This window comes from Heteronotia binoei, chromosome 9 (assembly GCF_032191835.1).
Source record: "Heteronotia binoei isolate CCM8104 ecotype False Entrance Well chromosome 9, APGP_CSIRO_Hbin_v1, whole genome shotgun sequence".
Lineage (NCBI taxonomy): Eukaryota > Metazoa > Chordata > Lepidosauria > Squamata > Gekkonidae > Heteronotia > Heteronotia binoei.
Window position 1 is genome coordinate 52,128,310 of NC_083231.1, and position 27,240 is coordinate 52,155,549.

At 40.4% G+C, this 27,240-nt stretch overlaps 1 protein-coding gene across 8 annotated transcripts in view; it reads right to left on the bottom strand.

Annotated features, from left to right (window-relative positions):
- RAPGEF2 (Rap guanine nucleotide exchange factor 2) overlaps positions 1 to 27,240 on the bottom strand; it is a 252,297-nt gene that overhangs the window by 11,088 nt on the left and 213,969 nt on the right. For 7 of the 8 annotated variants that reach the window (XM_060246577.1, XM_060246579.1, XM_060246576.1 and 4 more), the window contains 9 exons: positions 25,229 to 25,386; positions 15,524 to 15,764; positions 15,041 to 15,424; positions 12,113 to 12,324; positions 11,889 to 12,012; positions 10,644 to 10,667; positions 9,366 to 9,589; positions 7,731 to 7,916; positions 6,584 to 6,736 (listed from right to left, as the gene is read on the bottom strand). In XM_060246577.1, the coding sequence (XP_060102560.1) occupies positions 6,584 to 6,736; positions 7,731 to 7,916; positions 9,366 to 9,589; positions 10,644 to 10,667; positions 11,889 to 12,012; positions 12,113 to 12,324; positions 15,041 to 15,424; positions 15,524 to 15,764; positions 25,229 to 25,386 (1,706 nt within the window). The remainder of the gene's footprint in view (positions 1 to 6,583; positions 6,737 to 7,730; positions 7,917 to 9,365; positions 9,590 to 10,643; positions 10,668 to 11,888; positions 12,013 to 12,112; positions 12,325 to 15,040; positions 15,425 to 15,523; positions 15,765 to 25,228; positions 25,387 to 27,240) is intronic. The other variant, XM_060246578.1, reaches the window with a different exon arrangement.

The following is a 27,240-nucleotide window of genomic DNA, read 5'->3' on the forward strand; positions in this document are numbered from 1 at the left end:
AAGGCCAGGACCTCCAAGGTAGCCTTCTCAGAAGTGCTACCTGTTCCACATGCAGTGCAGGAGAGACAGGCACAAATTAGAAGTCTCAATGTGTGGATGAGACGATGGTGTAGGGAGGAAGGGTTTAAGTTTGTTAGGCACTGGGATGCTTTCTGGAGCAAGCGGGAGCTGTACAAAAGAGACAGTCTCCACTTGTCCCCAGATGGAACCAGACTGCTGGCGTTTAAAATCAAAAAGGTGGCAGAGCAGTTTTTAAACTAAATCTTGGGAGAAAGCCGACAGGAGATGAAATGTCTCTGGTTCGGGAGGACTCATCTCAAAGAGATGAAGGGTTAGCTGTTACTTTTCTACCGGGTAATGAATCAGAGTTGACCACTGAGATGGTGACAAACAGTATGGACTGTCTGCCAAAGTCTCGAGGCAGCAGAAGGAAGGTTGCGGGCCTAGCTTGCATCGGAAATTATAGATGCTTGCATGCAAATGCTAGAAGTGTTCGAAGCAAAACTGATGAGCTGGAATGTTTAGTGTTGGGAGAAAACATAGACATTGTGGGAATTTCAGAAACTTGGTGGAATGAGGAGAATCATTGGGCACGGTGATTCCTGGATATAAGTTATATTGGAAGGATAGGGAGGGAAGGGTTGGAGCTGGGGTGGCTCTGTATGTCAGAGAAGGTATACGGTCCAATAAGACTGATGTCAGAGAATTAGATTCCCTTCTAGAAATGCTTTGGGTTGAAATAGAGGGCCCAAAAGGAAATTTAACTATGAGAGTTTGCTATCGCCCACCAAATCAAAAGATAGAGGACGATTATAATATGATGGAAGGATTAAAGATAGCAGCTAAACGTAAAAACTGTGTTGTAATAGGTGATTTTAACTACCCGCAGATTGATTGGATCAATATGTGTTCTGGTCGAGAGAAAGAGATTGAGTTTCTTGATGCTCTCAATGACTGTGCTATGGAGCAGATGGTCTCAGAACCTATCAGGGGTGGCGCAATCCTGGATTTGGTCCTAAGTAATGCCCAAGACTTGGTGAGAGATGTAAAAGTGATCGCACCGCTTGGGAGCAGTGACCATAACGTTATTGATTTCACCATTTGTATAAATAGAGAGTTGTCCCAAAAGACCAGCACGACCACATTTAAAAGGGGTAAATTCTCTGAGATGAGGAGGCATGTGAAGAGGAAACTGAAAGGAAAGGTAAATACAATCCAAACCCTTGGGGAAGCTTGGAGGCTATTTAAAACTACAATCCTAGAAGCTCAGATAAAATATATACCACAAGTTAGGAAAGGCACAAACAGGTATAAGAAAAGGCCTACATGGTTAACAAACAAAGAAATGGAAGCTGTAAAAGGTAAGAAGGACTCCTTTAAGCGGTGGAAAGCTAGTCCAAGTGAAATTAATAAAAGGGAACACAGGCTATGGCAAATCAAATGCAAGACTGTGATCAGACAGGCAAAAAGGGACTATGAGGAGCATATTGCAAAAAACATAAAGACCAACAATAAAAATGTCTTCAAATATATTAGAAGCAGGAAACCAGCCAGGGAGGTAGTGGGGCCATTAGATGACCAAGGGGTCAAAGGATTACTGAAGGAGGATAGGGAAATGGCTGAGAAGCTGAATGCATTTTTTTCCTCCGTCTTCACTGTGGAAGATGAGAAGTGTTTGCCTGCTCCAGAACCACTAATTTTGGAAGGGGTGTTGAAAGACCTGACTCAGATTGAAGTGACAAGAGAGGAGGTCCTACAACTGATAGACGAATTAAAAACTAATAAGTCACCAGGTCCAGATGGCACACATCCAAGAGTTCTGAAAGAACTCAAAGTTGAACTTGTGGCTCTTCTGACAAAAATATGCAATCTTTCATTGAAATCTGCCTCTGTTCCTGAGGACTGGAAGGTAGCAAATGTCATCCCCATCTTTAAAAAGGGTTCCAGAGGAGATCCGGGAAATTACAGGCCAGTCAGTCTGACTTCAACATCGGGAAAGTTGGTAGAAACCATTATCAAGGACAGAATGAGTAGGCACATTGATTAACACGGGTTATTGAGGAAGACTCAGCATGGGTTCTGTAAGGGAAGATCTTGCCTTACTAACCTGTTACAGTCTTTGAGGGGGTGAACAAACATGTGGACAAAGGAGACCCAATAGATGTTGTTTACCTTGACTTCCAGAAAGCTTTTGATAAAGTTCCTCATCAAAGGCTCCTTAGAAAGCTCAAAAGATCCTCTTGTGGATCAAAAACTGGCTAATTAATAGGAAGCAGAGAGTGAGTATAAATGGGCAGTCTTCGCAGTGGAGGACGGTAAGCAGTGGGGTGCCGCAGGGCTCGGAACTGGGTCCCATGCTCTTTAACTTATTCATAAACGATTTGGAGTTGGGAGTGAGCAGTGAAGTGAACTAAATTGCCCAGGGTGGTGAGAACCAGAGAGGATTGTGAGGCACTCCAAAGGGATCTGTTGAGGTTGGGTGAGTGGGCGTCGACGTGAGAGATGAGATTCAATGTGGCCAAGTGCAAAGTAATGCACATTGGGGCCAAGAAACCCAGCTACAAATACAAGTTGATGGGGTGTGAACTGGCAGAGAATGATCAAGAGAGAGATCTTGGGGTCTTGGTAGATAACTCACTGAAAATGTCAAGACAGTGTGCGATTGCAATGAAAAAGGCCAACGCCATGCTGGGAATTATTAGGAAGGGAATTGAAAACAAATCAGCCAGTATCATAATACCCCTGTATAAATCGATGGTGCGGTCTCATTTGGAATACTGTGTGCAATTCTGGTCACCGCACCTCAAAAAGGATATTATAGCATTGGAAAAAGTCCAGAAAAGGGCAACTAGAACGATTAAAGGGTTGGAACACTTTCCCTATGAAGAAAGGTTAAAACGCTTGGGGCTCTTTAGCTTGGAGAAACGTCAACTGCGGGGTGACATGATAGAGGTTTACAAGATAATGCATGGGATGGAGAAAGCAGAGAAAGAAGTACTTTTCTCCCTTTCTCACAATACAAGTACTCGTGGGCATTCGATGAAATTGCTGAGCAGTCAGGTTAAAACAGATAAAAGGAAGCACTTCTTCACCCAAAGGGTGATTAACATGTGGAATTCATTGCCACAGGAGGTAGTGGCGGCTACAAGCATAAATTTTTGGCCACTGTGCGACACAGAGTGTTGGACTGGATGGGCCATTGGCCTGATCCAACATGGCTTCTCTTATGTTCTTAGCAGTAATCTCCAATAATCTCTTTCTGCCCCACACCTCTCTCTCGCTCACACAGAAATCTCATAGAAAGGCCAGCTGGCTACAAATGGGGGTACCAATTTTTTATTGACAAAGCTTCTATGTCTGCAACAATAGTATGATGAACAGAAAAGTTTCATCCAGTGAAAATGGAAGAAAAGAATGAAATGGAAGGAAAGGAAAGGAAAAGAAAAGAAAAGAAAGACATGGAAAGAAAGAACATAAGAGAAGCCATGTTGGATAAGACCAGTGGACCATCCAGTCCAAAATTCTCTCATACAATGCCCCAAAAGCACCAGAATGTCCACCAGTGGGGCCAGAGCACTAGAAGCCCTCCCACTGTTGCTTCCCCCCACCCCCAGCACCAAGAATACGGACAGAGCATCCCTTGCAGAGGGAAAAAGAAAGAAGGGGGGACAAAGGGGGGAAAAGCTTTACTCACCATCAGATTACCCCAGCCAGCAACAATTCTGCCCAGGGGTCGTTCGGTAAAAAAAAAATAGCTACTGGAATGTCCACTCCCCGCCCCTCCCGGCTGAAAAAAGCTCACTCCCCTTCTTTGCTGCCCGGGGAAATCTCCCCAAAAGAGCATATTGCAAGGCACATAAAAGCTCATACCTTGAAGAACACTTCATGGATCTAAAGTGCCAGTGGACGCCAGCTTTTCTCTCAAACACTGGGAGAGGGGGAGAAGAAGGAGAGGCAGCCCAGATCCTTTCCGCACAACACAGAGACGGGGGAAGGAAGGAAGCCAAACAGATCTCAGGCTTTGCAGCCTGTGTCAGTCTTCAAGGCTAGCTTTTCTCTGCACAACACAGAGATGGGGGAAGGAAAGAAGCTAAATGGAGCTCAGGTTTTGCAGCCTGTGTCAGTCTTCAAGGCTAGCTTTTCTCTATACAACAGAGAGATGGTGGAAGGAAGGAAGCAGAGCAGAAGTCATGCTTTGCTGGGGTGGGGCTAGCTTTGGCTTTTCTTGTGACCCAGTAGCGAAGCTTCCATGGCCCAGTACCGGGTCCTGACCCTGCAAATGGGAAATAGTGGTTTAGGGCCTTAAAGGTTAATAACAAGACCTTGAACTTGATCAAGTATTTGACAAGTTGGAAATGGGCTCTAAATGAGTTTCTTGTAAGAACATGCACAGCTGCATCCTGGAGTAGTTGAAGTTTCCGGATCAGCTCAAGGTTAGCCCTGCACAGAGCGAGTTACAGTAATCTAATCTGACGATGGCCTTTGCATAGCTCATGTGGCTAAGTCATGGCAAGACAGGAAGGGAGCCAGTCATCTAACCTGGTGCAAATGACAAAACACCAGCTTGCACTGTTATAGCATAGGTGTTAAGCAGTTTTTGTCTCTACTTTTTCTTTGTCTTTATGTATGAGTCACTGTAGTTTCCCTCAACTTCTTGCAAACATTCTACACATCCAACTAATTCTATACCAGTAAAATAATATTCAGCATCTTATAATTCTATCCACCTCATCCATTACACATTAGACAGTTTATAAGAATATTTGCATTTCCAGGGCAAGCTGCACATGTGTTTGCAACAGCATTCCAATTGCTTGGTTAAGTGTTAAGAAAAGCTGCTTCATGTACTTGGTTACTGGGAGTAAAGCACCAGAATCAAGACAGGGGGTGTGAGTACATCTCAGGCGCAGCATGGGTTAAACATCCTTCCCCTGCACCATTTGAGTACTCATAAGTGGATTTCACATGGTGTGGAAGTCTCACAATTACAGCAACAATATCCACACATTAATGCAAGTGCAATTCATAAGGTGTTTCCCAAGTAACCAGAAGCAGCAACCAATTCACATATTTTATGTTTCCAATTCAATATGCCAACAGAGAACCTGCACATTTCTATCACAGCAAGATACATGAGTTCTAAATGTGTAGATGAATACATGTGCAAGTTCTCATTTCTCCCATTCATTGTACATGCAAGTAGTTGTTTATCCATTTTCATCACCTTGCACCAATAGCACAACTCAAGATGCCACTATTTTTTTCTCTTTTTCCTACACAGAGGGAATACTCAAGAGAACTAGAGCAAAGCAAGTCTGGCTATCAAATATGTATGCTGGCTAAACAAAACAGTAATATTTGGGACCAATCTATCCAAATAAAAATATTGTCAAACTTTGATAAAGCATGGTATACAAAACTCAAATAATTTGGAACAATCTTTGGAGGCTTTTTCTCATATTAAATTTATGATAAGGGAACTGCTACACCATAATTCTCTCATAAGCCACAAATGCAAAACAGAGGTGCTGCTGACACTAAGATTGCTGTCCTAATACAATAATCTCTTCCAGAAACTCAAGTAATATTGTCATGGGAAGAAACTCCAATATGCTCTCTTCTCAAGTGACCCAGCCTTCTTATATTGAATGAGTGTAGAGAACAAATTTCTAAAACTATGTGGCAGCACATACAGCTTTGAGAATGAAACTGGAAGAGGGTCTTTGGATCAGTGGTTCAACATTGACTTGATAAACAGAAGGTCCCAGGTTCTGTCCAGTTAAACAGATTAGGTAATAGGTAATGTGAAAGACCTCTATCTGAGATTCTGGACAGCTACTGCCAGAGTAAATACTGGCTTGGATAATCAATGGTCTGATAACCAATAAGGCTCCTGCATGTGTGTTCAGAGTATGATGGAATACCATTTTGTTTCCATAAGCCAATCTTCTGTCCACTGTAACCCAGTGGCTGCTGGCACAAATGTATGGGCACTGTTAAGATAACCTACTTTCCCCCAACTTGGGGAAGCAAAGACTTGCTTGCATACTCAGAATATGAATATGAATTGGGAAATGTTTTAACAAGACAATATTTGCAGTTATTGGGGCTTTTATAATTTCTGGGAGTTGGCAGCTAATAAAGTATCCTAGATCTTGATATAACTAAGCTTGCTGGAAATAAAGGAGTCAATCACAGATTATATGGGAAAAAGGGAACATTTTTTCCCTAAACACACAGCATTACAATCCCTATTTTCTGAAAGTTTCTGCATTTCATGCATTCAGGAAAGAGTGAGATCCCCACCACCACCCACAACACTGGATCAGGTTACACCTGACTGATGGACCATAAGTCATGATATGAAGCAATTATCTGGCTTGCCAAGCAAGCCACAGTCCAAGCAATCAACTGCAAATATACTTGCTCTGTTGGACTGGACTGATGATGAGAAGTTATACTATGGCTTGACTACAAAATTGGCATTTTATTGTGGTTAAAGTTGCAAACAGTTGTTATTACCAACAATGGATATGCAGGAAAGACAGGAGAGAAAACAAATGTTTTAAAAGGGTTTATGTACCTTTTCTTGGAGAGCCCTGTGGTGAAGTGGGGGGAGAAGATAGCTGTGAAGAAGCATTTGAAATTGTGTCCTCGGCTTGTTTCTTATGACGGTCTAAACTTCCCTCTTCGGAAAGTGAAAGAATTTTCTTTAAAGCTTGTGGGGAGTTTATGCCTTTGACAAAATGAAAAAAGGGCTTCTTGTAAACAAAATGCACACATACCTTTCCCAGTTTGTGGAAGATGTGTTTACAAGATGCAGTCATCATACATAGCACTGAAAATTACTACTGTTACATTTTTACAACGCTTTTTCTTAAAATATAGGGCAGCACACATAAGTCCCCCCTCTCATTTATACTTGAACAATTCTGTAAGGCAGACTAAGGGTGAGTTCACACACACTAAATAATGTGCTTTGAAACTGGATTTTCACTGTGTAAGAATAGCAATATCCACTTGCAAAGCCTTTTCCTAGTAAAGAGCTTGAAGTCTGGAAAACTGGTTTCTTCAGGCTTGTTTCAGGACACATAAAGGAGCTACCATTTTAAATACTAATTGAGAAAACTGTAAAATTTACAGCCAGCAGATGTAGTGATAGCCATGAACATATATGGTTTTAAAAGGGGGTTAAGACATAAGCACAGTGGATGGGTTCATTAAAGGTGGATGGAGTGAGGAGGGGGAAGGGTGGGTAAAATCACTTCTTTCTTTTTCTTCCATGAGCAGACCTCTTCTTGCACAAGAGGCAAAAAGAGCAATCTCATTCCCTTCCCTCTCAGCTAGAAAATCATGGAAATCCTTTGACCCCAGGAATAAACTTCCCCAGGATCTCAAATAGCTGCAGGGTGGGGAAGATCATAGACTGTCAGTGCTTTCCACTAACAGTTTTCAGGATCCAAGCCTGTAACTGCAACACTCAATTGTCTAAATGAACAAGAGCAAAAGAATCTACTCAAAGTGAGGTATTAAAAATGCATTTTTCTTATCTTTGCACCTGCTTAAATAATGCATTCCTTTATTGTGTAAAAATATAATACAGAAATATTAATTTAAATAAGCCTGTTACAAAAATACTCTTCTTTTAAGAGGGTTTTTAAAGTATTTGATAATATGGAAGCTTTCTTTCTTTTTCTATTTAACAAACTGAAGTCTCTCACATCACTTACCAAAGGGTGGGAGGTCCTTGACTGGTACTTTCTTACGAGAAGGATAAAGAGATACAGCAGGAACTTGCAAAGCTTGGTTTGCTTTGTGCTGTTGCTGCTGCTGCACCTTCTGCTGTATACCTGACCTATGTGCAACTGGAGATGTTTCAGGCTTTCCAGACCGTTTGTCCCCTGGAGTCTTGGGTACTTCAGGAAAAATATAACAAAAAAGAATTTTAATGCATTAAAATTACAAGTCAAGACTCTTTTTAGAGCTCCTGATTATTAAATACTGGCCAGATCACTAATAAAATGTGAGTCAGTTCTAAAAACTTCACTGATTTGAACTCAGAATTTTTTGGTCCCATCATTTGACATGTGAAGGTCCAGAAAAGTTCAGAAGAAAACTGGATTTTTTCACCTGCCCTTCTACCCAATATGGTAGTTGAGACTTCATTCTGCATTAGTACAATAAGGTAACTGTTTGCTAGTTATGAAAAAAAAATGGTTTTGGCTGAACACTTGGAAATTCTAGGAAAGAACAATGGATTGAATCCAATGCAACATTTCCGGAGAGATAAAATTCACCTCCCTTTTGCTGCAGCTCAACACCCATATTGCTCCTCAGCAGGCCTCAGAGCTTGGGTAGGAGCTCACAGGAGCGAAGCTCCGGAACCTCTAAATTTTATTGTGCTCTTTCTTTCTTACCCCCCCCCCCAAAAAAAAAAACCCACACTTGCTTCTGGGCTCCATTCTCCCCTGAGAATTTTGCTGAACTCTTAAGATTTGATAAACTTTCTAATATTTTCCCCCACAAAAAAATGGGAAAATAAACATATAAAGCAGATGGAAATCTTCATCATGCCGCTGTGACCACATAGGAGAAAGTAATTTAAAAAGTATGATTAGGAGTAAGGTTTTATTATGACAATTATAATTCAAGAAGCATTTTAAGGTAGATGCTCAGCTGATATAATTTAGTACAACTTCTGGTGATGTCAGGGGTGTGTGGCATATCCAAATAAGTTGTGCTAATGAGGTCTGGCACCTCTTTTTCTGCCAAATGATTCCTGCTCCTCAAGAATAGAATGTGGGGGGGGCGCGCTGGTGGTGCATTTTTGCCTGTAGCATAAGGTGGAACTGTGGGGAGGACTAGAGAGATTCTCTTTTGGCATTCAATATCAAACATAGCTCAGCAACTCTATGATATGGGTAATTTAACCATACTACTGTCAAAGAAACCTGTATTCACAGATTCGCTTGCAAAGTTTACTTCAGTTGTGTAACTTTTGTACAGTATAATTTTATGAATAAATTATAAGACTAAAATCAACCATAAGACAACACTTATCCTATTTAAGTTTCTTCTGGTCCCTCTTAGTGCTTCCAAAAAGACCTAATCAAGTGATAATCTTGCCATCTCAGAACTTGGAGTACAACAATTGTGTAATGGGTTCATCCCCCCCCCCCCCCCCAAATTAGGAAGAAAGAGCAAAAATGAACAGCACTACCTTCAGCTTGTGCTACCCTACTCTAAGGGCTTCAAGACTGTAGAATGGTAGAAAGCTGTATTATCACATAAAACAGAAAAGGGAGACAAAGAGTTTCTGCAATTTTCCCCTATAATTCTTTTATTTTTAGAAGAGAACTGCTCACATGTATTGCTGGCTGGTTCACATTGTAGGGACAGTGCTTGGAGGCTCTCTTCATCCATTTCCAGGTCCAAGTTAGAGAGATACTGCTTGACTTTACGAGCCATCTGAGCATCTTCATATAGTTTTTTGGCATTGAGAAATGAACTGCGACGGACTCGTTTTTTGTGTCCACCTGTTTGTGCAACATCAAGCACTGCTGTGTTTGTACTACCTTGACTGAGAGACCTAGGGTGAAGCAAGACAAGATGATAAATGTGTAACATGGTTATCACAGTATCTTTCAATGAACTTGAAACATGCAAAGGTCAGAATGATGTCAGTCTATGGTCAAAGCTTACATGCCTCATTCAAGTAAGTCATATAGCTACAATAGAGAGAAAGTTTAAGAATCAGGAACACTCTTAATTCAGTTGTACTGGCATGTGAGCATGTGTGTGTGTCCACTGACTAAAGTTCCTGTGAGTTATTCTGCTCCAAATATGCAATTCTACTTCATCGCAGAAAAAAATGGCCAAGCCAACTCTCATTGTAGGCTGAATACTGCAAGGGTCAGGGCACAAAAAAGGCTCATGCAACAAAGTGTACCTAACCAACAATAGTGTTCAAAGCATCACTGAAGCTGAGCTTCAAATTGCAGCAGGCAGAACGCACCATATACTTTCTGGGGATGCATATTGAAATATTTTATTCTATTTGTAATGTATCACAAAACCTTCTGTATTTGGATTACCCCCCATTAACCCAACTAAATAGAATTTAATGTTAAATAAAATGTTCTATTAGTTAATAAGAAAACAGCATGCAGAGCTGGATATATTTATGTATGATAGCTATTTTGCTTCTAATTTGTTAACAGCATAAAATGGAGGCTGGTTTGTAGAAAGAAAATTTAGTTAGTTGAGCTGTAAAAAGCATAATAGACAAACTGATACAATATGTGGCTTTAGACAGTTCTATTAATGTATCTACAAATAAATGCCTTTTTAAATTTGAACCACCATTCTACAAGTCCTCATTTTGAACACTATTTCCACTAAGAATGGCAACTCTGGGGCTACTGGATGAAACTATGGTGTCTCATCACTTGCTTTTCTGTTTCACAGCTCTTGGGTTGCTGTCCTGAAGCATAAGCAGTACTGGATTAAATTTAATGCAAGAACAAAAGGGTTAACAAAGGGAGAAAATGCCAGAGCACCAGAAAATTAAGGGAAGCAAGAGGAAATAATGCGGGTGTCCAGAAAAGAATGCTTGTCTGTATGTTTTCTCTGCAACCACTTACCCCAAGCTTCTCCACTTCTTCTTCCTACAAGTGAGAGCCATGAATATTGTAGCATGGATTTAAGGAAGAGACAGAGAAAGATTATAAGCTCAGAAGAAAAAGATGAGGACAAGCAGTACAAGAAAGCCCACAAAAGCCTTATTATAGGAACTCCACAGAGTGTGCAAATGTACTAAATGAAAAACTCGCGAAGTTACATATACAACTACTTGCTTCAACCTGCAGTAAATATACCTGCTATACAATTTGCAATAATAATGTTTCTGTGATTCCTTACTTCTCACGTTTCATATAATGTACTTTGCTTATGCATGCATTCCCTATACATTGAACCAAGTGGCATGCTTTCAAATGTCCAAACTAATTTTAAAATTCAAGTATCCTTTATTATCATAAGGAAGAAAATTATAAACTTATCAAAGCTTTTATGAATTTACATTTTATAAAATCAAGTACTATCAGGTAACAGACATGATTAATACGAATATGTGCTACTTATATTCATTAGTTAAATTTCAACCATTTGAAAGCCTGGTGTGTCCCATAGAACATGTGCACTACCCTACTTTCTAAAGTATTAAATAAAGTCTCACCAAAGTACTTTCAATGCCAGGCCTTCATGCTGCTTTTGAAAAAGAAGCATGGTAATACTTCTAGAAGCAAGTTTCTTCATCGACTCCCTGCAACAGCTTCAGCTGCAAAGGTGATATACACCTAATTTGTGTCAGCAGCATGTATGTAATGAGACAACAGTGTTCTTCATTAATGTAGCCATTAAACTGCAACAGTAATTTTTTTATAAGGCAAAATACAGTTGCTCACAACAGCATTATTGAGTCACATGGCTGAAGCTGGCAAACCCCAGAAAAAAAATACAATACCACAAAAAAGCAAGGTGTGTGTGTTACTAAACACAGGACAGTTAAATTGTGACTGTATGGACTTAGAGATTACCTACCATTTGTCATATTCATTTGGAAGACTGATGTAGTATTATAAAAGATTGTGGACTCATGCTACAAAGCTAGTACTAAAATACATGAAAATAGTGCTTACTTTCAGATGGTTGCATCTAGTAATATAAATGGTCATGATTAAATAAGCTGCAGCCAACACATAATGCCTTCTGAGCTCCAGGATGCATGCTTGGACTAACCACAAAGCATATTAACTTCTGTTGGTAGTAGCACACACACACACTTTAGGCTTTTAAATAAATTTCTATTAAGATCAAAACAACCTCACCTAGTCCTGAACATTAAAGCAGGATCCATGTTAACAGAAGCCATTCGGCCCACATGGCGAATCTCTTTTGCAATCATTCGTAGTTTTTCAAAGTTGACCAAACCTTCCACTTTAGAGTCATTGCCTACATTGGTAAAAGAGTTATGTACCAGTAAGTGTATCATCTGCCACTAGTCAGCAATTTAAAAAATGATGAATCATTTGTATGGGTTTTTTTTTCTTACCTTCATGAAGGAACGTGAGGTCTTTTTTAATTACAGGGAACAATGGAATAATTGGGGGCTGTAGGTTTTGGCTGTTCAAGACATTACGGTATTTTGCCATGTTCCGTGATGGATCAAATAAATCCTGAAGATCTTGAAACAATTTCTCATATTTGCTTGGAAGTTTTTCCCAAGTGGTACGAAGTCTTGCAACAGGAGCTAAGTTCAGGCCACTAAAGAAAAAGTTAAATGGATTCTAACTTCTCTGAAATAAACCTGCATGCAAAGAATCTCACAAATATGTTCTAATCAGTATTCCCTCTAAGCTGAATTAGTGTGAGGTTTTAACCACCAGCTCACACATTTTTGTCTTAGCCAGGAAAATGGCCTCCGAGCAAACTAATTTATGCAGCAGCTCACAACTTTAATGCCAATAGCTCATGAAATGGAATTTTTGCTCACAGGACGCCACAGCTTAGAGGGAGTATTGGTTCTAATATACAAATTTGTGGAGCAAGAAGAAAAATAACTGAATAATTTAATGGAGCAATTAAATCTGGTATTAATTACCAGATTTCAAGGTTTCAAGGACTATACATCTTTAAAGCATTTAAAACTGTCATATTCAAACAGTATACATGAGTTGAAGATTAATCTCAACAGGAATCAGTAGAAGTAAATTGCAGTTTCACTGCTTTACCAAAAATACTGCCAGACACATTGCAATGTTGCCTTTCAAACAGTAACAGGGCAACAGACTCTTATATAAACTGGGGACACTTTTAGTAGGATGTTGCCATGATCATCAGTAAGCATTTGTTACTGCCAGATGGAAGTATTGTAATGAGTAGTACAGTAAAGACTATTCAGCAACTGCAGCTGTGGAACACTATGAATCATTCTCTTAGTACTAGGCAAAAGAAGCATGTTATTACCAGAGTTCCAGAAGAGACATCAACTAGCTATGTTCATTTGTATGCAGTGGTGATATTGATTATAAAAGCCCTCTGTTGTCAAGAGTTCCAGATCTGACATTCAGCTTTGCTTCCTATGACAGTGTCAGCAGTTAAAATGGTCAACTAAAATGCCTTAACTGATGCTAAAACTATATTTCAGACCTGGCTAATGATCGTGAGGCCCTAATTACCGAATCAATTTATTTACTGAGTGATAGTTTCTCACCCTATTGACTTCCATAACAATGATCAGAATTTCTCTAGACATGATTCAGAATTATTCTTGGATCACTGGTAATCCATTCCAGTACTGAGATTACTTACAAATTTTATCTTCTTACAGTAATCTAGTATAGAGGTCATGAGGACACAATGACTGCCAGTTTCAAATTATGTGGGATTTTTTTTTATCCAATGTAGTTCAGTGAAGTTTGTTTTCTAAAAAAGAACCTAGGTACTGCTGACACATGCCAAAAAGGATACCACCTACTTCTCAGTCATCTCCAAATTTAGCATCAAAATATTTTTCAAAATCCTGTTGTCATCCACAGTAAACGTCTTTACAAACATTCTGTAGGCTCCAAGCCACAAAAAAGTGGATATCAGCAGTATATTGATGGTAACTCATGATCATCCTTATCTATCACATTTTATTCAGTTTCTATCCTGCCCTCCCCACTGAAGTGGGCTAAAGGTGAGTTACAACATAACAGTAAGCCATGTCTTTAAAAGCTAATACACCTCAGTTAAAACCACAGTAAACAACACTGAGATGGCATTCTAACATGTTATTCTGGGTCTGTTTCAGATTTTAATATAGTTTGATCAGCAAGTTCCCAAGTAAATAAATAAGCAGTTTTATGGAAATTTAAGCCAGCAGTTTGAGCAAGAGGGGTCAATCATATTGGATATCCACTGCCTCAACTAAAAGCCTAGCAGAACAGCTCCGTTTACAGGCCCTACAAAACTGTAAAGTTCTGCAGGGCCCTGATCTCTATGGGGAGCTCATTTCACCAGATCAGGTCTTGAAGGGTATCCAAAGAAGAATAAAGTTAGAATCCTGAGGCAACTCACAGGTAAGTCTTATAAGACTTATATAAATGACAAGAAGTGACATAGTTGCAAACATCAACATCTCATATGTCCAAAGGTATCTGTACATGCAGAAGCAATGAAGTACTATTTTCTTTATATATGAAAGTTCTTATACAGTTTTGTGATTACATTTTGGGTTATAAATCAAACAAGAGGCCTATAAGCATAGTGACATCTGAAGTGGTAAAACAGCAACCTGTTCCACAACTCTCCATCCAAAAAGGAATGTTAGAAATAGGGCACTAACCAGACAACTCAGAATCAGGTTTTGTTTGCAGAACTAGATTAAAAACTCTCCTGCACTAAATCTTCTCTAAAAGAGACACTGCAAATTGAACAGTTAACTTCTGCTGAGCTACCTTTCATCTTTCAGCCTGGTAGCCTATCCAGCTGTCAACTGGAGTTATGCATACCTAACAAAGATATCCTTGAAATTAGTAATATAGTTGAATGAAGTGCATCTATTCAGAATAATACTCAGCCCCTCATACATGTAGTTATACATGAAATGGATCTTCATATTTCATACTAGAGACTCCACCCCCAAATCATATTTTGTTTATCAAATCCAATCCAACAAACATTTTTGTCTGTGTATTGTTTAGAAATACTTACAGATAGGTAAGTGCTAAAGTCAAGCTTATTATGATTATTTAAACATCAAAGTGTTTCTGGAAGAAATACACATCCTTTTCATTTGCCCTACTTGAACTAGGCCTCTGGCCAAAATATATGACATGGATTATCTCAAGGGATATTATTCTTGTAATGTTTCATTAATACAAAAAAAGGTAATATTTTGGTATCTAGTACAGTTTCACTACAGTGTATCAATTTATATGTTAAATCTTACAAATGCTGTGTGAAACCAAAGAAAATAAAGAATTCTCTTCTTTACCTTATTATTGCAAACATGGAGTTGAAATTCTTGCATTCCCTGCAGTGCAATGCTATCTTAATGAAGTGCTTAATTATCTTCATCCTTTTCAGCTGGTTGGTTTCTCGTAGAATCTCAGATGCTACCCAAAAGGTTTCTTGGTTTATTACTTCTTCAAACTTTTTCAAGTTAGAACAGCTAATTTTAGACTTCAGCTTAAACAAGTCATCTATGTACTCTGTAGGCTCAATGTTACGGAACAGTTCAAAGTTACGCATTGAGAGTTGGGTTGCTACTTCAACAGTACTGAGCTGCAGTAGAGAAATTTGACTCTCTCGCAGCAATTCCTGAGCATCTTCATCAGAACACAATGTTTCAGTCTCCATATTGTTTTTCAGATAATATCTATGAAAATGAAATATCCCAAAAATTAATAGAATATTCTGAATGTGACAAATTTGATAAGCAATTTATTAACTGAAATGGCCGATATGGCACTCCTACCTTCCACTAAGCTGTATTCTGTCAGCAAGCTTGGAAAGTTGATCTGGAAGCCTCCTTTGCTTGATTACGCCTTCTGGAGTGACTGAGACTTCACACAAAGAATATGCATCGGGAGTGGTAGTTAGAGCAAACTCTCGGATTGCTTGAATAACCACTTCCTTTGCAGTTGTGTCTTTACTGATCATAATGTACCGACTTTGCTGGTCTGCTTTGAAAACTCTCAGAACTTGATCTGGTAAGTCTGAAACAAACAAACAAAAATCCTATTCCATCATCTAATGGAGAATGCTTGTTTTGTGGAGTCTTCTTCTTCCTAAGAAATTGTTCTTGCATGAAACTATTCGCTAGACATTCTTCTTTTTAAAATATCAGTTTTCCCTACTTGTTTTAAAGTCACTTTCCACCAGGCAACAAATGGGATAAATCTGACTTGCTGTAATATACCAATAAAAATTTGTGGTAACCTAACAAAGCTCCATCCTGCTATCTTTTTCTTATCAAACTCTAAAATGAAAAAAAAAAATGATCTTAGAACAGAAAAAACACAATACCCAGTTTTAACAAAGCCCTAAAATAAGAAACTCCTTTGCTGAATAAAAGCAGGTTGCTTTTCCTTTACTGTCATCTGCTCTTATTTCTACTCTTCTACTCATGTGAATGAGAACACTAGGCTTCTGGACAACAACCTATTTCTTTGCAGGTTTCTATTCAGAGGCCCTTTCCACATCTAGAGCTCTACCTGGGTTTTCTCTGAGTTTGACTCATGTTCATTTACCCTGCAGGAAACCCCTAGGCAAAACAGCATCCATATATCCCAGGACAATCGTGGGGTGAAACTGAGGTGAACTCAGTGAAATGCGGAAAGGGGGGGGGGGGGTCGAAGATTAAAAAAAAAAAAAGGGGTGAACTCAAGTTTTGTGTGGAATGTCAGTTCAGAGACAGGGCTAAACCAGGATTAAAGTATAGTATGGAAAAGTTCACAGACCCCTTTTATAGTCAGTTCCAATTTCCAAGTTCCATTATGCAATAAATGCTAAAGCCAAGCCCCACCCATTGCTTGATTCTGTTCTTATTTCTCCTTCTCTTCTCCACAGTTCCATAAACAAATGCTGTTATTACTCAATGACCCCCATTCCTCTTCTCACTTTTCCTATCTCCTGTTTTCATGATCATCCTCACATCTTTGCTGAAATATTTAAAAAACACAAGAGCAAATTAAGTCTTGAGATAATTTACAACCAGTGCAATTTATTTTAATGTTTTGTTGACAGATTTGGCTGACCTTTGACAGACTCTTCACTCACTGTTTACACTAGGAAAAAAACAAAATAAAATTTTAGGATAAATAAATTGTAGTTTCTAGACAACTGTGGGCAAGCCTAGGGAAAATGTAGAACCTTGGGAAAGAAAATGCACAATCCTTGACTTTGCCCAAACTCAAAGCTCCCCAATTTGAACAGCCTACAGCGCATGCAGAAGCTTCTTATATAACCAACATCATAGCCAAGTAACCATGTATAAAGAACAACCTTACACTGCTTGTGAATCTGGGACAAGGTGAAGGGTCCAACAGGAGGAAACTCTGAAAGAACCTGTTCATATTGGACTTTCAAGTAGTCAAGCTGCAGGTCATTCAGAACTTTAAGATCAATGACTGCATCTTAAAGTGATCTCAGAAACAAAAGGGCAGCCCATGAAGCTGCTTCAGGTTGAAGCAATAAACTTACAACTCTGGGTCCTCATCACTAAGTAACTGAAGCTTCTAAATCATTTTCAAGGACAGTTTCAAGAGAATGCGTTGCAGAAACCAAGACTTTCAGTTAAAGAAGCATGAATCAGCAGGAAAACAGGAAGGAAACCAATTTCCACACCATATCCAAGCAAAAACAAAAAAACACTGTCTTTCCTACTGCAGATATTTGATCTTCTAACAATAGTGAAGGATCCAATAAAATGCTGAGCTTGTCAACTTCATTACAATACTGTTTAATACAGGCAAAGTATTCTCACCCAAGTCTTGTCTGGATTCATTTTTAGCTTGTTTTCTCTCAGCTAGCCTGGATCATCTGTGCTTTGCTCCTGTTAAGCTGTTGCTCATAAACAGCAGCAACAGAAGCCGGAATACACTTTATATGAATCCTGTTTTACAATCTGAGGTATAGTAGAACTTCTGACGGACATGTACTTTACAAGAAGAACATGAAAAGAGCCTTGCTGGATCAGACCAGAGATCTACCTACCCTCCACATTAGCCAGTTATTCTAAAGGGCCAAAAATGGCCTAGAGGCAGGTTTTTCCCTAATGTTGCCTCCTAATAATAATAATAATAATAATAAATTTTATTTCTACCCCGCCCTCCCCGCAAAGCGGCTCAGGGCGGCTAACAGTGAATAGTATATTAACATAAATAGTAAAACATTAGATTAACATTTAAAATTAAAAATATAAAAACCCGTTAATTCAGTTAAAACACTTAATTTACATTACATTATATATATATATCTGGCAGTAATGGCTGTTCTGGCGCTGATGCTGCCAGTTTAAATGGTGTTAAAGATGGCGGTTCTTCATTCATTGCAACTCAGCAGTCCGTATCACTATAGGCGCATCTAAAAAGGGCAGTCTTGCAGGCCCTGCGGAACTGGTCGAGGTTCCGCAGGGCCCGCACCTCCTCCGGGAGCTGGTTCCACAGTGCAGGTGCCGCAACTGAAAAGGCTCGCACCCTGGTGCTTTGGAGCCTGGCCTCTCTCGGCCCAGGGATGGTCATTTTGTTTTTACTTGCTGACCTCAGTGCCCTCTGGGGTTCATACGGGGAGAGACGGTCCCTTAGGTAGGCAGGTCCTCGGCCATATAGGGCTTTAAAGGTAATAACCAACACTTTGTACTGGACTCGGTAGATAACCGGCAGCCAGTGCAGTCCGCGCAGCCCCGGCTGTATGTGCTCCCATTTCGGGAGCCCCAGTAGCAGCCTGGCCGCCGCATTCTGCACTAGCTGCAGCTTCCGAGTCCGGCACAGAGGTAGCCCCAAGTAGAGGGCATTACAGTAGTCCAATCTTGAGGTGACCGTTGCATGGATCACTGTTGCGAGGTCGCGGCGTTCCAGGAAGGGGGCCAACTGCCTTGCCCGCTTCAGATGAAAGAATGCTGACTTGGCAGTGGCTGCTATCTGGGCCTCCATTGATAATGAAGGCTCCAGTAAAACACCCAAACTCTTTACCTAGCACTGGTATTCAGAGTTTTAATGCCTCTGATAGTGGAGGCTTCCTTTAGCTAACGTGGCTAGTAGCCATTGATTGACCTTTCCTTCATGAATTTAGAGCTATCTGTCTGTGCTTGTGATCATCAATACTCTCCACCAGTGAATTTATGCATTTGTTGATTAAAGGAGTTTATTTCTACTTGCTGAGCATTACACCCTAGGCAATGACCAACCAGCAGAGCTAACATACTGGGGATCCCGCAGCCCCTCTTTAATTGATTATTTTTTAGTATCAAACTCACTGGCCGAGCTAATTAAGGACTTTAGTGTCCCCATTAGATCAGAAAGTGACCATCTCCCTCTAAAACTGGAATTAAACCTTGGTTCCACTGTCAAACGACTAACAATAAGCCCCTGTTCATCGGAGCTTTTAGACAGCAATGGAAGGAGTATTCCATGGTCACAGCAAGTGTGTGTTAAAATGAAGCATATTTTGGAATCCAAGGAAATGGTTGAGTTGCAGCAGGAAATGCTAGAGGCAGATTCTGATAAAGTGAATGGTTACAACAAGCTAGTTAAAATCTTGAAACCCAATTTGATTCAAGAAGCAAAATTCCACCTAGGGTCTGGATTCCGAGGCCACCCAAACGAATGGTATGACTTGGATTGTAGAACTCTCAGGAAATCCCTCAATGACTTGTTTTTGAAGTTAAAATTGTCCGATAATTGGCTAGTTAGAGCTAAATATAAGCTAGTAAAAAGACAATACAAGCTCTTGATTAAACAAAAGAAAAGAGCTTATATCAAAGAAAATTGGCTAAAATTATATACGGCTGCCAAAAATAAAAATCCGTCCTGTTTTTGGAACGAATTAAACCGGTTACAACGGAAAGGTCCCTATTGTCCTAAGAATTTTATTAGCCCTAAAGAGTGGGAGATCCACTTTAGTAAGCTATATAATGCCGGGCTAGACTCCAAAGTTTCCCCTCCATTACAGCTAGAGTTAACAGACTGCCCTAAGTGGGAACCGGTTACCTGTTTAGAAATTGAACTGCTGATAAAGCAGATTAGAAGTGGGAAAGCCCCAGGGTCGGATGGTGTCCGGATAGAACTGATAAAATCATACCAGGACTGGTGGACGCCTGTTCTAGCTTCCCTATTTACCTTTATAGACGAAACAGGTAAATTGCCAGAGGAATGGAGCAAGGCCATAGTGTCTCCTATATATAAGAAAGGCGGGAGAGAGAAGCCTGAAAATTATAGGCCAATCAGCCTTTTAAATATTATGGGAAAACTATATGCCTTGCACCTACGGGAGAAATTAACAACTTGGATGGAAGAAAATCACATCCTGGCAAATGTACAAGCAGCCTTTAGAAGTAATCGTTCTCACTTGAACAACGTGCTAATACTGAAATTCCTAGTCGATAAGCAGGCTGCAGTAAAGGGTTCTCGTTTATATGCAGCGTTTATAGATTTTAAAGCAGCCTTTGATTCTGTTCCAAGGGACAAGCTGTGGCGCCAACTGTACAGTACATCAATTGACCGTAGACTTTTATTCCTCATGATGAAACTGTACGAAAATTCTAGTATGCAGGTAAAATGCACACCTCAAGGTCATCTGACACATCCAATTCAAACAAGTAAAGGTGTCAAACAAGGTTGTATACTAGCCCCGCAACTTTTTAATTTATATATTAATAGCATTGTAGGGTATTTTACTGACCCCGGTCTGCATCCCCCTAAGATTGGGAAGATTGCTGTGCCCATCTTGATGTATGCAGACGACGTGTTACTACTGTCAAGAACCCAAGTCGGTTTACGCAGGTCGCTTAAGATGCTTTCCCTCTTTTGTCTGGACACAGATCCAGTCGTTAACAGGGACAAGTCTAAAATTATAGTCTTCACCAAAAGATTTAGAGAAATGAATTGGCGTTTTAATGATGAAAAACTGAAACAAGTTAAAACATACAAATATCTGGGGGTTGTTTTTCATCACACAGGATCTTACCAAGGGCACATTGAAAACGTACACTGTAACGCCCAACGCACGGCGCTCGCTCTGCAGGAGTTTTACACCTCCAAGGGCGCTTATAACGCCTTAGCGGCGATTAAGGTTTATAACGCTAAGGTTATACCCCAATTAATGTACGGAGCCGAGATTTTCCTGTATAACAAAATAACCAAATTGGAGATGGTTCAATCGAAGTTTGTACGATGTATCCTTCAGGTGCCAAAATATGCCTCATCTATTGCAAACAGGCTGGAAACGGGGCTTCCAAGCCTCTCCACAGTAATGTGGAATAGAGGTTTGAGTCTCCTTTTAAGAGTGCTGGCCAATCCGGATGACATTGTACACCAAATCTTCTACGACTCATTTGTCAGCAATTGGTTGAGGAAATTAAATTCCAAATTAGAGGAATGTGATCTGAATATTGATTCCCTAGCCCTCATGTTCAAGAACGGGGCAAAAGAAATTATCAGAGACCGATTACTGGAATTGGAGTTAAAACAATCTCTGGCCAAAGTTGGGGGGATGTATATCCCAACCTTTTTTACAAGTGACCTTAAATGTGCCAGGTATCTAGAAAAGATACAGCCAATTAAGATCAGGCGGATGCTGTCCTTGGCACGCCTGAACATTCTGGACACAGCAGTACTGAGGGGCCGTTTCCACAAGATCCCGTTAGAAGACAGGATCTGTCCGTGCGGCCTGGAGGAGGTCGATACGGTTTCCCACCTTATTCTGAACTGTCTTTTCCATACAGAGGCAAGGTACAGACTTTTGCGGAACCATCTAATGCTAGCTGAATCTTTAAATCAGGCCCAAACCATTTACTTCCTCTTAGGGGATGGGAGTGATCAACTTTCTTTGGATCTTGCTAAGTTTCTATATGTTACCGACCTCGACAGGAAGAAATTTAATGCTGTCTGTATTTGAAAGAAGATGCTTTTAGTTAAGTGTTGCCTACGTCAGCTAATTTTATTACCACTTTGATGGATGTACAAGTTTTATATTGTTACGTTATATTTCAACTTGGTGTTGTGTTGTACTGTTATTGATGAGTTGTGTTGTTGCTGTCGATTGGCCTAGAGCCGCAATAAACTGACTGACTGACTGACTGACACCCTAGGCAAATCTGTATTCCAAGCCATCTGAATTTTAAAGGAAAAATGTGGTGCAAGTTTTAAGAAATGTTCCCTTTGGCTATGGTCACCAGCATAATAAAATGTTGAATTTCAAAGGCACCTAACATAGCAAGTAGTTTTATGTTCCATCTTCAGGCATGGTCAATTCCTCCAAGCTATAAGCAATGGCAATTCTGTCAAGCTGCTTTTCTTTCTGCTCTAGTACATTTCATTTCCTGAATGCCTCCCCAATCTCCATCTTTAACACGGTCCAAAGTAACAAAACAATTTAAACTGCGTACTTCTAAAAGTTTAAAGTGTACTCTGTAGCTTGAAATTACAGCCCAGCTTCTTTAAAGCCCTTAAGGGAGTACTGAGTGTTAAAAAAATCGACTACAAGACACTGGTGGAAGACCAAAATTTACTGAAGAAAAAGAAGGTTCCAATGTTCTTTCCCTAGTGTTTACAGGAAGACAGCCCAATAATATTATACATGGTAACACATACATTAGATGTTACTGACTCATGTTTAATTCTGGAACTCTGCCCTTGAGGATTTCTCCTTCCTAAATTGATGACCAAAAAGTTATTGTATGGGGTGGTAGTCCCATTTTCATACTCCTGTGAGGGGGGCAGTGGGGACAGCCTTGCTCAGGACACTGTTAAGGCAGGCAGCCCAGACAGTGTGATGTCATATTTGGAAAGGCCCCAGCAGCAGCATGCTGCATGCTCAGGCAACAGGCTATACCTGAGAACAGGCTGGAGGAGATGGCCAGCAGCAGCTGGGAACCTCCTGGGGCTTGTGCAGGCAGACAGAACAGCCTCCTAAAACCTGAAGAGAGGGTCAGATGGGAGAAGGGAGGGCCCAGCCAGGGAGGTCAATGGCCCAGATTCCCCTCAATCACCAAGCCCACTCCTGAAAAGAGAGCATGTGGAGGGACCCAGGAAATCTTTTATTAGTCCAGCCCACGAAAGGCCAGAGAGGAAGGGCCAGACCAATCCCACACAAACTCATGGGAAAGGCAACTGGCAGGAGAGAGAGAGGGAATAGGGCGAAAGCAACCCCCCTCAGACTTTTTGGTGGTAGCCGAACCAAAGGCCAACAGGGCTGCCTGCATACTCCTCTACCCTTGCTGACTGAGAAATGTGTGGTTCCCAACCTTGTGGGGACTGGCCAAGGGAGTTCACAGAACCCTACCCCCAGCAGACCTCTTACACATAGGCCCAGTTCTACATCTTGAAGTGCATTCCCTGCATCTGACAGCATGGTTGGTTCTAATTAAGTGGGCTATAACAGAGGGCAATAGAGGTCGTTGGGGAGGGACGGTGGCTCAGTGGTAGAGCATCTGCTTGGGAAGCAGAAGGTCCAGGTTCAATCCCCGGCATCTCCAAAAAAGGGTCCAGGCAAATAGGTGTGAAAAACCTCAACTTGAGACCCTGGAGAGCTGCTGCCAGTCTGAGAAGACAATACTGACTTTGATGGACCAAAGGTCTGATTCAGTATAAGGCAGCTTCATATGTTCATATGTCATGGTTTGTCACAGACCATGCACTTGAAAATCCTATGCTTCTAAGTGGAATAAGTTTGTATTATGGGCAAAGGGTCAAGGTATCACTCCAAACTCCTGTAGTTTGCCAAAGATATTTGATCAGTAACTATCACTGAGGGATAGGGGTTTAGCATCCTCATCCATTGAGGTACATTTGGTAGCCATTTTGGCTTTTCATAGGGACATCAATAGTTCCTTGGTGCTCTCAGCAACTGAGTCCCAAAAGTTCTTTAACAGCTTACTTAAGAGCTTGGTGTAGTGGTTAAGTGTGCGGAGTCTTATTTGAAAGAATCAGGTTTGATTCCCCACTCCTCCAGATGACCTGCTGGTATGACCTTTAGTCAGTCACAAGTTCTTGCAGAGCTGTTTCTCTCAAGAGCAGCTTTTGTTAGAGCTCTCTCAGCTCCACCTACTTCACAGGGTGTGTGTTGTATGGAGGTGAAGGGAAGGGAGGGGAAGGGAAAGGAGACCATAAGCCACTCTGAGACTCCTTCAGGTAGTGAAGGGCAGGACATAAATCCAATCTCCTCTTCCACCTTGTCCATGGTGATAATAGGACTGCATAAAAGATAATAACAAGTGATAACAGGAGGGGCCAGATGGTATTTGATGTCCACCGCCTCGCTCAAAAGCCTTGTGGAACAGCTCCATCTTATAGTCCCTGCAGAACTGTGAAAAATTTCACAAGGCCCTGCTTTCTAGTTGGAGATTATTGCATCGGGTTGAGGCTAGGTGGACATATTTTGAGCCAGGAATCACCAGTAAGTGCTAATAATAATTAGTATTTTTTTTTATTTATATCCCCCCTCCCCACCAAAGCAGGCTCAGGGTGGCTTACATAGCATAAAATATAAACATTACAACAATACAATAATACAATAATAAAATACCCCAATTTCATGACAATTATATTTCTCAATTAAATTACATTAAAACCATAAATTAAAACTAACAATTTAAAAACCGCAATTTAATTCGGTGCTGATCTAATTGGTGCAAGGCTCAACAGGGCACATACGGGGAGAGGTGGTCTTGCAGGTATGTTGGTCCCTGGGCAGTCAAGGACTTGAAGATTAATACCAATATCTTGAAACAGTTCACAGAGCACAGGCTGAATGTACACCCACGGAGGCATCACCATCAGCACGCACTCTGCTGCATTTTGCACTGGCTGCAATTTCTGGGTCAGATTCAAGGGTAAGCCTTATAGAGCAAGTTACAGTAGTCCAAACTGGAAGCGACCATTGCATTGATCACTGTAGCCAAGCCACGGGTGGAGAGGTATGGAATCGGCTGCTGCACCTGCCGCAGGTGGAAAAAAGCTTATCTGGCAACTGCAGTGATCAAGGCATCCATAGATAGTGAGGCATCCAGTATGACCCCAAGGCTCCACACCTTTGGCACTGGCATCAATAATGCCCTGCCCAAAGTTAGGAGCTGTATTTCCACAGCCAATCCCTCATGGCTCAGGAACAGGACCTCTGCCTTCATAGGATTCAACTTCAGCTGGCTCTGTTGCAACAAACAAGCCACAGCTCCCAAAGCCCTATCCAAAACATCTGGGGCCAAGTTAATGGCTGGCCACCCATTAACAGAGAGAACTGTAACTTATTTCAAAAAGATCCTATCTTTTTTCTTTTGACAAAGGGGGGAGGTGATCATCATACAGACTGGTCATCATGGCACCCACATGGGGCTTCAGTGAAGAGGGGAACTGTGAGGTCAAATGGAATAGCTGGTAGTATCCACCACCACCCCTGTATTCTTATCTGAGTGCACAATACCAGAGAGGACCTTAAGGGCAGCTATTGAATATATACTGCTCACCTGGGGTAGTATTGAAATCTAAGATGCGGTGATGTGACTGCAGTAAGTCAGGGTTGCTTGACGACAATGTTCCGCTGACTGGTAGAGCCGGAGGAATGTGCTTGGTCTGCCTCAACCCTACAATACTGTCATCCTGAGATTGGCCAATTCCAATATCACTGTATGATAGGAAGAGAGGAGAAGGAATGGGAAGAAACACCATGGTTTGGTTTAAGTATAGCACTAACAGAAAGCCTTATCTATTTACAACAATATTAGCTGAATTAGTGTTTTCATACTAAAATCCCAATGACCTTATAAAGTTCTATAAAAATTATGAAACTTACAATGTAGGCATGTGTATATGTCTATAATATCACTTCAGAGTTAGCATTCTTAGGAAATAAATGCTGATATATTTCTTCACTTTGCACTGTCTTTCCAAAGAGATTTGGCTCATTATTAACTGCATTAGGTTTACTTTCCAAGTTATCATAGAAGTACATGAGAAGGTGAAAAAAGTTCAACATCTTATTTCAAGGATCATTGAGTATATAACTAATCTACTGAATACCTGCTACTCGGTATTGCCAGCACAAAGCCAAGAATCTCCAGGTACCAGAATCTTCAACAGAACATTAGAGCTTTTGGTTTCATTTGAATATTATTTACAGCAAAAGTCTTTCTGCAGATACCAGTTAAGTATAACAATCTTACTTCTTGACAAATAACTGCTGAATGTTACTGTGTAGTGCTCAAAATGTATTATTGAAGGAATCATTACATTAAGCATTTTGAAAATTGAGGTGAAAGTTGAGATACAAACCTGTACTATAAAACCCTGACTACTGGCTTTTATTTAAAATAAATCATTCAGTGATCAATAACATAAAATAAATAACTCAGTGATCCATAACATGATCCCTCCATCTCCCAATCACATAGTAAGCTCACAGTCACTACAGCAGGTGTCCCCTGTGCTCAGCAAAATACTGTATTCAACAAGGGCAGAGAGGGCAAAAAGAGGACTCCATAGTGCAAGAAAAATAGGTAAATCAACTTTAGGCAGTTTTGAATAGACTTTCATTGTGCACTATGACAGTTACATCTGATATTTTGATCGTTAGATAACAAAAGATGACAAACTGGATTTGAAAAGTACTTCTTCTTCTTTGTATTATCACTTTATGAGCTGTACAAAATCAACTGCTTCTTCTGTAAGCATGTGAAAATATGATGCCTGAAGTCAATATCGGCAATGAAGCGCTGCTAAACAATCAGAATTTATAGAATCTTTGAGGAAACAGACCAATTCGGCATACTATTGAAAAGGAAAAAATGCCACAAAGGAATAACCATGGACCCAGTTTCAGGAGCTTTCTTGTAAGTATTTCAAGCAGTTGGTCATCTCTGCTGGGAGTTTTTGTAAATTTTATTTAAAGCAGTGTCTACATGTCACACTGTACATTGAAGTGGCAGTCCATGTTTAATAAAAAGCAACCACCGGGAACTTTCCACAGAAAAAAACAAACAGCATACTTAAGTAATATTAAGCACATAAATTGGATCAGGACCTTTAAGATGTGAGGACATATGTTGCTATTATACAACCATGTAGATTCTGCTACCTATACCACTCTGCACAGATTCTGAGAACCATGAATGGTGCTCTCTTACTGAAAGCAACACTGGGGAGGTTTGGTTGGCTGGAATCCCTGAAGAAATTTTCAGCAACATGATGGGAAATTAGATTGGCACTATCCCTCCAAGATGTTTGCAATGGTGCAGATGCTTCTTTTTTGGAGAGCATTTGAGTTGGACTACAGGGACAATGTATTTCTACCTGACCTTTTGATGCCGCTTTTCATTTAAGTTTTAATACAAATATATGGTTTTTTTATTATTTCAACTACTATACTTTGCCTGGAAAATTTCAGTGGAGAGGAGAATTAAATAAATGTTCTGATACTATAATTGTAATGCTAATGCTGTCCTTCTCTATCTTGCTTAAACAAATCCCTGCACAAAATCAG